The sequence below is a fragment of the Ictidomys tridecemlineatus genome, chromosome 4, assembly GCF_052094955.1.
Source record: "Ictidomys tridecemlineatus isolate mIctTri1 chromosome 4, mIctTri1.hap1, whole genome shotgun sequence".
NCBI classification, from domain to species: domain Eukaryota; kingdom Metazoa; phylum Chordata; class Mammalia; order Rodentia; family Sciuridae; genus Ictidomys; species Ictidomys tridecemlineatus.
The window spans coordinates 33,030,225-33,042,412 of record NC_135480.1 but is presented as its reverse complement, the minus strand read 5'-3'; the positions used below and the strand labels follow the sequence as shown (position 1 = coordinate 33,042,412).

The 12,188-nt window shown below is 32.1% G+C and overlaps 1 protein-coding gene across 2 annotated transcripts in view; it reads right to left on the bottom strand.

Moving 5' to 3' along the window:
• Positions 1-12,188, bottom strand: part of Dcdc1 (doublecortin domain containing 1) — a 485,491-nt gene that overhangs the window by 367,685 nt on the left and 105,618 nt on the right. For both annotated transcript variants that reach the window (XM_040284557.2, XM_078046288.1), the window contains one exon: positions 2,317-2,483. In XM_040284557.2, the coding sequence (XP_040140491.2) occupies positions 2,317-2,483 (167 nt within the window). The remainder of the gene's footprint in view (positions 1-2,316; positions 2,484-12,188) is intronic.

Below are 12,188 nucleotides of genomic sequence, written 5' to 3'. Positions count from 1 at the left end.
AAGTAGAATAAATGACATCAAGAGTCAAGATAATCCTATAATTTATAAACTTACATTGGATAGGGAAAGAGGAATGATGGATGATAATCCATCTCCATTTTACCTGTCTAATGATTCCTTAACATAATCTTATGTAAAACTAAATAGAAAAGCCTATCCCAAAGGTCAAATGAAGTAAATGCAGTTCAAATAAAGTTCATTAATGCTGAGAGATATTTGTTAAAAAATTCTATTCATAAACAAAGATATTGCCAGGTTAAACATTTAGCCACTGATGGCCTGATAATGTTACTACTACAATGACTTTTTTAAACATTGTAAACAATTTTAAATTAAGTCTTGGTACAATAAGTCATTGAAAAGAGATTCACCAATACATATAATTGAACATGTTTAAGAAATAAAAATTTGCATGCAAATACATAATGGGAAATTTTCTATTTCTTTTTCCTCACTTTTATTTTAAAAGAAAACTTAAGCAGTCATATTGTAAAGCTTTAAATTATCAGAACATGGTGAAATTTTTAAAGGTTCAGTTAGCTACAGCAAAGAGCTTAGGATTTTAAGTATTCTTAAATTTGGCATAATGATATGAACACAGTGAAAATGTTAAATTTGTTCATTTACATTTACTATTTAATAAAATGTATTTTTCATAAATTTTGAATCATAAAGAAATTCTTTAAATCAAAACAATAAGTAATTCTCAAGTCATTTCTTTTTCTCACAAAGCACAGAACTAGTTTAGCTGTTTATATTAATTTAAAGTTTAAATTATATTAGGATAGATAGCTAAAGAAAAACATATCATTACTTTCTGAGATGTTTCTTATCTCTACCATCCTTGTTTTTAATAAAACTTAGAAGTCATTTGTCTTTAGATTATATTTAAGCAGCACATTTCTTGCATTGGAAAATGTTTTACTCAATGTTAAATAATTTAAAACTTTCCAATAAGTGGAATCAAAACATACAATATCAAATAAATGACTGCAATATATTCAACTTGTCAAGTTCCATTTTATAAAATCATTACATCTCAAAAATAAAATAGTGTTTCAACTAAAATATTTTAAATACAATAAAATATACCACATTTGCGTTATAGCTTAATAAGGAACAATAAAATAAATTGGGGGTTTTATTTTTCTGAATTTATTATTATGAATAGCCTTATCTACGGTAACTGTTAATCTTGCTTCTATATCCACTGAAATTGCTGAAGGACAAACCACACACATTTTGCAAATAAAAGTTTCTCACGGGAAGATGTTTCTTGATAGTTCTGAATACCTTACTTCAACACACTCTCCAAGTCAATACAAATTGTTCTTTTCTGAACCAGACAGCAGGAGGTGCTGTGTGAACATCAAGACTGACATATCATTCCCACCTCCTTCACCATCCTTTCTGCACACAGAGAATAGCATGATAATTTCAAAATATTCATTTTTCAACAGACTGTGGCCTGAGATAATGAGCCCAGTTCTAATCCATAACCTCCTAGTTCAAAATGTAAAATGTAGTCCTTTTTAACATGGTAAAAATGTATGCTTGTTTCTTAAGAACAAGTGCAAAGAGAATTTTGAAAATGTGACAACTACATTTTTATTTTATAAATGGTATCAATTATTCTGCTTTACAATGAGAATTCTACTTTAAGGTAAGTCAAAAATCCCTATAAGTAGTTATTAAAATTTCAAAGTCTTCACACACACACACACACACACACACACACACACCACAATTATGGAACAGATATATAGAAATTAAAAGACAAATCTAGTTTTACCTGGTTTAAATACACTAATTCTATTTCTATGTTTTAGATCCTAAAACACACAGGTTAAATAAGCATAAGTGAAATAAGTTACTCTTGACATGTGAAGTTAATCCACAATTTCGTTTTTACAGACTATGATTTGTTTTATTTTAGTCCAACTTCTCTTGTAAGCAATCTGGTTTTATAATGAAAAGGAAAATAGGAAGCTAAACCTTCAAATGACTTAGAAGCTATTCATTTTCTCAAAGCAACTCTCTATAGAATTTCCACATAAGGAGTTGCCTTTGCTTTGCACGGTACTCAGCAAGAAAAGATGAGACATATGACATCCCATACCAAAAGACAGATACAATTAGCCCCATTATTGTTGGCTTTCAGATTACAGAAGCAGCATTTTGGCTCCCTAACGGGCACTGAGCTCACAAAATACATGTCACAGTTCTTTTATGACATGATGCCAATCATTTCCTCTATATAACCGAGTACATTTTTAAAACATATAATAAAGTAGTTTTTAAAGAGGGATGACTCACCTGTTTATAATATTTTTTTGCAGACTGTAATCGTTGGTACAAGGCCAAAAGAACTCCTTGGATGTACATCTTAGCTCCTGAGGGGCTGAAACCTTCTCCCTTAGAGACCCAAAGTGGTCCCCGCAAAGGTGTGATGGAATTTTGAAGGCATTTTTCAAGCAGAGGAACTATGCAAGAGAAGAAGAGGAAAAAAAAATTCTTTTGACCCAACCGAAATACACTGCCTGGAACACAGCCCCAATACCAGAGCTAACTCTTAACATCTATTATTTATATCTGACCTGGGTTAAGTCTTAGAGAGGCAATTCCTGCATTACTAGTGGCCACCATGAAGGATGTATTTATATTGAGACACCCCCCCCATGCAAGACTCATAAGCTTTGAGAGCACACCTGAATAGTTCTGAAGTGTGCCTAACTAGCTGCACAGAGTGTCATGGTGTGCACTGATTGCCTTATCTTCTCATTTATCACAGATGAGTTGGAACCAACCTTGCTGAAATCTACTTGCATTGTCCTGATAAAATTGTAAGATCCATGTTGTTTCTGTATATAGCTTCCTGTAGCAGAGTCTATATACCTAAAACATCACATCTGGAAATTATTCATAAAATAAAATCCTCACCTTTATAAACCATCCTATTCCAGGATTGTCACTGCCATTTCTTAAGTAACCCCAAAAATAGGGTGGCAGACTGTTTAAAAATAAGGGGAGAATCTTAAGCATTTTAACTATACCTTTTTGTTTTTAAGTTTCTGAGATATAAAACTAGTCAAGGATTTAGGAATGCTTATCCAGCAGGCATTTTGTAAATAGATAAAAGATATTTACTTGTAGATCTGTAATGCAACATCCATATGGACTTGACAGACATGTTTATACACTTTTTCACATGATTAGCTTATAAAGTCTTTCTAGTGTAAAATACTCAAATAACATGGCAGCTAGCTAACATTTTTCAAGATTTAATTTTCCTCTGGGAAAAAAAAACAGAAAGAAAGAAATAATAAGCACACTTGGAACTCAGAAAAAATGAAAGAATATCACTTTTTTACACTTGGTCTTAATATTTAAGTGTACACATATGATCCAAATATAAATATACAAAATAGCTATATATCTTAGTTACCTTATTCTAATACATATACCAGAAAAGAAATTAAATAGATTGCCAGTAAAGAAAGTAGGTCCTGTACCATTGGTTATGTTATATGTTGCATATTTTATGCAGCCAGGCCTAGGGAAGCAGTCTGGAAATTGAATTACAATTAGGTTCAGCTGAGCTGCTGAGAGGCTGAGTTATGCAAATGGCCTTTGCTACTGGTATTCTGCTGAATTTTGCTCTTAGTAAAAAAGTTATGCACTTTATGGCACTAAGTTCTACAACTCTACCAAAGCACAATCTGAAGTCTGTCTAATATATTCAACACTTAGGAGAATGTTAGAAATAGAGCTTAAGATTTTTTTCTACTACTATAAATAAAGTTAAAAAGAAATTACAGCCCTATGACTATTTAGACATCTTATCAGATATATGCATGAAATTCACTCATCCAGCTTGAAAACTAATTCCTAAGATTCATCTATCAATCCTATTTTTATTCTTTTAGAGCCACTCCTTTTCTCTATAAGTTTTACCATAAGGAGTGCCTCAGACTTTTTTAAAAGTTCATAATTATGTATATACTATAAAAAAACTAAAATAGAAATAGCTTATTTTAAGTATCATAATTCTTCAATCTTTCAAAAAATGTTTAGAAAAACCAATCTTGATTACAATTTCTCCTAAAAAGAAAAAAACCTAGCTTAAAAATATCAGCACTTTTAGTTTATTGCCACAATAAATTACTATGTATTAGATTTTAATTTATATACCTTGAATTCATACTCATTTAACCAACACACATTTTGAACATTGAAAAGCACTAGATGAATAGAACTTAAATTGAAATAAAGTTAAATAAATTGGGAAGTAAGTGATAAACTGAAAAGATCTACATCCATAAGTTAATCTTGAATTCAAACCTGAGAAAAATTTATCAGCTTCACCAGTATTACCCATGCTTGCTCATCATAAAATAACTTGCTGATTCTTTATATCAGCATGATAGATTCCAAAAACAATCACTTACTAGATTTTCAAAAACAAAACTACTTTTTTCAGAGTTTGACACTTTGTAAGAATTTTTTTAAAATGTCTGACTTGGAAAAAAATTAAAATTATACCACAACATAAGCATTGTCAACTGATATTGGATAGAAAATAGCTCCCATGCTCCACATGATTTATATAATTAGGAATACTATGGAAACCAGAAACAGTAAAGCAAAGAAAGCAGTATTCACAAGCAGGTTTTATAAGGGACTTCAGAATCTGCTCTGAACTTGTTGAATAATCTGTTCAGTATTCCAGAATCTCCCTGCTGGAAGCAGGGTCCTCATTATAACCACAAGAGCACTAATAAAGGTTAGCCTCTGAACTAGGGATTAGAAGGCTTTTTCTTTTTGGAAGCTGCAAACTAGTAACTTTGATGATCTTCTTGAAAAGGAAGACAAAGCATACTCCAAGAACAAACAATGTTTCCACTAAGTAGGAAGGTACAGAAAACATAAGAAAATGATACGCCTAAATACTTGGGAAGGAAGTATAAATCAGATAAATATGCTATGTTGAAAAAATAAAATGTATTAAGCAGTTAGAGTCCATTAAAAAGAAAAAGGAGTTTTGGCCTTAAAAGTAGTTTCAAAATATAAGTGACCAGTTAATTTATTAAAAACTAAGTCATTTGACCTTTCAATTCCAATCATAGTTCTAATATAGGTGTGATTTTTTTATGGTTTTTAGTGGGAATTAATATATTCTATAGCAAATAGGAGCTGATAAAAATTATTAACCAATGGTTTTCTTCTTTTATATAGAATTAGTTATCATTTTCTCTCTTTCTGAAAACTTCATTCTTTTAAATACTATTATATAAATATGTGCAAGAAATTAGGACAATGATTTAGAAAGGTCAATAGATATGTTTCAGCCTTGAAAGAACATAAAGCTGGATGTCACGTCAAGCTAGCAAATCCCATGGTAGATACTGAGTGAAAAAAAAATATGCCTTTCACATGGAAAGAACTCCAGGACATTATTTTCTGTGTCCTTCAAACCTTATATGTTTCCTTTAAAATGCTACACAGAAATATTGCCTCATTCAGTAAGGATATCCTGTGTTTCTTTAAATTTCTGTGTTTAAGTAGACATAAACATTTCTTCTTAGGTAGAGGTCCTTATTGCAAGTAGTCTGCCTTGTTTCTCCTATTTACTTGAGATAAGAGCTTTAGTTTTTCTGTATTTTCAGTATTTGCCATAAAAGCAGGCTCTTAGATAAGTGAATTAAAAATTAATCATCCCTGAAATTTACCAGTATGCATGCTTCAGTCAGTCAAATGGGATCAATCCACTGGTATCATTTTTATCACTGCAAAAGTGAAAAATTTTGTGAATAACTGCTTTTTATGAATGTTGTTTAATCTCAGATTATGTATATATGGTAAATTGAAATTAATAATTTCAATGGGTTTGGAGCTAAGACTGAGGTTATTAGGTAAATAGAACATATAAACAAAATGAGGCTAGTACTGAGCAATATGGGCAAATTCATCAAGGGACCAAAAGTAATAACTACTAATTTCATAACTATGAACTAATATTTTCTCACTTATTCTGTTTCATTTCCTTTGAATTTCTTCACTTTTTCCACTTGGTGATATATCAAATCAATTATTATATCCTCTGGCATAAACACCTAAGTTATTTAAGAACAACTAATTGTTTCCTCCTCTATGCTTCCTATGGCTTATGTTATACTCTTTTTTTTTCTTATTGATTTGTATTATTATTTATCTTCTCTCTTCCCACTTCCTTTTCTTAATAAATTTCAAACTCTTTGGAGTTTGAAGTCATTGCTTGTTTGTTTTATTTTTATTTAATAAATAATAATTGCATATATTCAAGGATACAATGTGAGTTTTACATTGTAGAATGATTGAATCGGGCTAAGTAGCATAATGGGACATGGTGTATTTTTAGTTTGGTAAAAGCAGTGCTCAGTGACTGTTCCCTGGATAAATGGTACTTCAGATATACTGTGGCCAGTCTTTTAGGTAAGTTTTAAGATCATGAGTACAGCCATACAGAATCACAAAAAGCCTGTAACTTTCCATAATCTTATTAAAAAGTTTACCAAAATTTCATAAATGAACATGGACATATCAGGATAAGAGCACATTTAAGGTGATGTCAATTGTTTTATTTTAATTTTCCTTATAGCATTATCATGAAAAGTATGGAAACATATAATTTTTTAAATCCCATGAGATTTGGCAGTGAAGCATTAACAACCCAGGAGAAGGTCAGAGGTGGCTATTTCAAAAAGTCCTTGGAAAACCCATATGAACTTTATGTTGCTGTCATAAATCATGCTTTTATGGGGAGAGACACACAATAAAATAGCAGAGTAATAATATTAGATGACAATCAAAATAGCTACTTTAAATAAGAAAAGTAATTCCAAAGACTTTAAATAATTAATTTGAATGCTAAATACAACATAAACTGTTTATCCTTCAAGAAGGACCTATATTGGGGCTGGGGATGTGGCTCAAGCGGTAGCGCGCTCGCCTGGCATGCGTGCGACCCGGGTTCGATCCTCAGCACCACATACAAACAAAGATGTTGTGTCCGCCGAGAAGTAAAAAATAAATATTAAAAAAAATTCTCTCTCTCTCTCTCTCTCCTCTCTCTTTAAAAAAAAAAAAAAGAAGGACCTATATTAAAAACCATCTTCTACTTACATACATGATGGGAGTACAACATTACAAGGGGCCAAGAATCCCTCTAAAGAGAAACCTCAAAGCTAGTGGAACTCATCAGTGAAGTACAGACTGGAATGTTCTGTCAAGAACTATACCTAGGGAATATACATTCTTTCCAAAGGCAACACATTTCATTAAAAGAGAATCTTTACATAATGCATTTGGATCTACTATGGGAAACAAAATATCAGAATTTTTATTTATATATTTTTAAAAGCACAGGAAACAATGAAAGGCTTTAATAACTTCTTTCCAACTAAAATAAAAACTCTTGCCAATTAAATATCCAGAACCATAACTTACATAATTGTAAATTTTAATTTTCACATTTGAGTCGGAGTGTATGAAACTATGAAAGAAAAGCACCACCCAGAGCATTGTTGTCTATAAAGAAACTTCTATATGTTTTGCAGCAGCATGCTGCAGAGCAAAGTCTCAAAAACACTAAGCTATTGTTAGTAGGGTGTGTTCAGAAATACATTTAGACATTTGGAAATTTCCCAGTAATTCAAATATAATTTATTTTTAAAAATGAAGTTGACCTAAAAAGTTTTTTTGTTTTGTTTTTTTTTTTTTTGGACAAAACAGAGTGAGTTCTTAAAGTTACTAAGATTTTACTAAGATTTGACTGCTTCCCAATCCAGGAAGTATGCCTGAAGGCAGTCTGAACCAGTGCCAAGGTATGTTCGTGTTTTGATGCTTCTTACTCATTTTAGGTAATAGTTGGAAAGCTCCTAGTCCCACATCCACCAGCAGACGCCACTCAAAAGCACATTTTCAGGGAAGATTGAATGATGAAGAGCATACTGTCTCCTATTGCTTGATTTATGTATCAGTGTATTTTTATTCAAACAAAACTAAACTAACAGCTGCTGTGTACTTTTGTTTATATGTTATATGTCAAATCTTATTGTCCCTAAGGTACTTATGAGAAAAGATTTAGCAGTTGTTTTCTTAAATACTGATGCCTACCCAAATTTGGATTTTTCCTCCACTGAACAAAATGACAAGCACAGGATTGCTATACTTAGAGCAATCTTTCACAGCTGCTTTAGTTTTTCAGTGATCCTATTAAACTGACGGCATATTGCCTGTGGGGTCTACAGTGTTATAATACTGCTGTAAGAGACATTGATTTATATGATAGGATCAAACAGAATAGGGATGCTTTGGAGGAAAGAATTTCTTAGGTCATGTTGTTTTTACCTGAGTAAAATTTGATTTAGACATTATGACCCTTACAGGACACCTGGTTATTTTAATTACTGATATGTGGATGAAGGCTGACATTGGGTTTAGGAAGTATGAAATCTTAGAAAATCCCTTCTGTTTTGAAAATGCAGCCTGAGTCATGTCTTTTCTTAAACTGAACGAAGTAGCTGTGCATTAAATATGCTGGCACATCTTCTGCTTGAGCAAGTGGACCGAAATGGTGTGAATTGTTAATGCCTTGCTGCTTTGGTTCACGGCTTGTGATTGATCATTTGTAACTATATCTACTCCTTGTTCCATGAAATCAAGTATGGAGTAATGGGTTCATCAGATTTTGGGGTTAAATTGAGAGTGAAGAGGTACTGTGTGTGGAAATAAGAGTTGCCATGTTCAGGGCTGGCCTTGTAACAGCATGGAATCTAAAGGCGATATTCAAAACCACTTCACTCATCATACGCTTACTGATTCTGAATAGGGCCCATTTGCAGGGGACATTTGGTAGTTTTCCAATACGCTTTATGCCTCTTTCTACTTCCACCACCATGCACATCTTTTTTTCATACACCCCCAGTAGCACATTGGTAGAACAGGTCAGCATACACAATTCATTTATTTAAATGACTTGATTTATACAAGTAGAAATAAGCTGGGATTCTATTGTTTGAATCTTTCCTTTCCCCTCAACAAAAGTATGTGCATCTGAAATACAAGAATTTTGTGAACTCAATTTGGCATCTAAATAGTTGATATTTAGTAATGACGTAAAATAACTTAATTGAGTTGGCATACATGCAACTTAAGAGTACTTAGAGAATTACTGAGAATTCACTATTTTTATGTGGCTTTGGTCTATATCCATACACAAAAATTGAATAGTTGGTGTACTTATGTGAACGTCAAAGCTCTGTATATTTTCTTTGAGTGAATTCTCAAAAGTATAATACACAAAACATTAAATACATTTAACATAAACTAGAAATAATGACCCTTAGAAATGTAACTGTATAATTGCTTGCTCTATAACTGAAACTTTAATGGCTATAGATGATTTTTTAAATTTACATTACTATACCCAAAAGTTTAACACAAATGTTGGTAAATGAGGCACAAATTAACTTTTGACCCAGTAGGAAATGATGTATAATTTATGAATAAGATCAAGCATATGAAACATTTCCATATGTAAATAACATTTAAAAGTATGCTAATTATAAAATGTCTCAAAATTCTAGTTACATTCATAATCACTCTAATCTCAAAAATGTAATTAACTTTTTTCTTTTTAAAAAAGTTTAAAAAGCAGGAATCATAATAATAATACTTGATACATGTCATTTAGAGAAATCTAGGAGCCAGTTAATGTGGGTAAAGCAGTTTTGTCCTCTTAAATGTCAATGTTAAGTCAACCTATTACTTACATTTTAAATTTTTATTTAGGATTTATGAAATATTTGCATTTTAAATATGACTGGCTAAAAGATTTTAGCACTTTCAGCAATTACAACAGAAGGTTCCCTTTTGGGATTTTTTTCTCCATATTTGTTTCATAAAGCAGAATCTTCTATAATTAACATTTTTATAGTTTTTACATTTTACATGTATCTACTATTTCTTATTTATTCTTTGCTGAGTTGCATTCTCAGAAAGTTTTCTAAGAAATGGTTTTATAACAGGTAGTAACTATTAGGCTATTTGTTTTCATTGGCAATGATGCTTATTTTTTTCTTTTTTTGAGGGGCTTTTTAATAACAATTTGATTAAACCACAATGCATGTTCTCAGTGATAACACTCCTTCAAAATATACAGTGATTTTTTAAATAGTATTTACAAGGCTGTACAGCTCTTGTCACTAATTTCAGGACATTTTCATGGGCACCAAAAGAAATACCATACCCATCAGATACCTGCCATTACGCCTTCCCAAAGTCTGGGGATTACTAATCTGCTTTCTTCTTTCCAATTATACTTTATATAATATATTTATAACACATTTATAAATTATATTGTATTTTTATAATAAATTTTAAAATATTTCTGGGATCATAGATAAGTCATTAGAGTCAGATTTTTGGTGTTTGAGTTCAAAGACTAAGAATAAGAGATATAAATACCAGAAGATAGACACACTTAAAGAGGAGGAGGAAAGATCAAATCTGGGTTAAAAATTGATATGAGCCTGGAATATACCTATAATCCCAACCATTGGGAGACTGAGGCAGGAGGGTCAGAAGTAAAGGTCAGCCTCAGCAACTCAGCAAGATTCTGCCTCAAAGTAAAAAATAAAAAGTACCAGGGATGCAGCTCAGTGGTAAAACTCCCTTAGGTCCAATCGTCTCATCAGTATACACACAGACACAAATATATACATATAAAATAATGATGCGAATTTAGCCCAATGAGTGATGATCATCTCTTTAGAAATATAAAAGAGAATCAAGTTTTAAAGACCTCAAAAGGGAATTTCCAACAGATACTAAAGAGTATATGAGTAAGTTAAACTACTTTATAAATTTTAATGTACAACTTCTCATTCTAATAGAAGATGACTTTCTAATTGTAGTAGAAAGTCACCAACTGCCATCAAAAGGCTTTAAAATTTCTTAATACCCTCTGTAGATGAAGAGTAAAAAATATAAATTAGTAATTACTTAGCATATTCTGTTTTTTATCTAAGCAACAAGTACAATCCAAGTTTGATTTCATAGAAATCACTGGGACATACTGAGAAGCAAGTCCAAGTAACCCTAAGCCAAGGCAATCACAGAAAGCACAGTCTGTAGACTTTTCCTGTGTGGCATCTTCCCATTCCAGAGTGGCTCTTAACTGGTGGTCTTTGTATATGTCAATTATTGTCCTACAGTGGTTAAAGCACTGATAATTACCACCAGCACTGGCACCCCTCTCTTCAGCAAGAGACCTAAATTTTTACATTTCCCAAAACCTGAGAAATAAAGGTAACTGAGGAAAGAACTCAAGGATTGAAGAGAAGCCTATGTGCTTAATAATAAAGAAATTTTGTCTGTACGCTTGACCTTAATTCTCTGAAAAGTTTTAAAGCAAAATGAAAAGTAGTTTTGTGAATCCTCAGAAAAACAAACAGTAATCATTAGGAGCCAAAAATGGGATCATTTGCTATTAGACAAATATTTAATAAACAGAGGGGTAGATTCTTGGGGGCAATTCCTTGTGCAGAGACTGAGAGTTCCACCACTAGCATATAACCATTATTTTTTCCAACGTGTTGCAGGTCTCAATAGACTGTGGCTATGATCTATTGCCCTTAAGCAAGATAATGACAATTACATACAGCCCTTTCCAGGTATATCTGCAACAAGATAGAAGAACATGTAAAACAGGTGTGCAAACCTCCTATCCAAGCCTTCTATTTAAATTCATGATTGCTTACTTTTAACTATTTAAAAGTCAAAGACAAAGAAAGTTATGACTGAATGTTACTCTGGCTTACAATTTCTTTCCTGAAGAAAGTAATAAACAGAATCAGAATAAACATACATACACACACACACACACACACACACACACACACACACAGGGCCCTCATATGGAGCCTGAATGTAGGCAGCAGGCTTTATTCTTTTGAGTTACCCACCCTTAGCTAAGAAAGCAATGCCATTTCCAGGACCAACAATTGGCAAAACAGCAGTGCTACTAGTCATATGAGGGTTGTGGTAGGCATTTTTAGTGCATAAAAGGAGGGGGAAGCATTTTGACTAGATTATTAGTGCCTGAATTTTTTCACTTTCATCAAAAGGAATATAATACAATGCTTCCT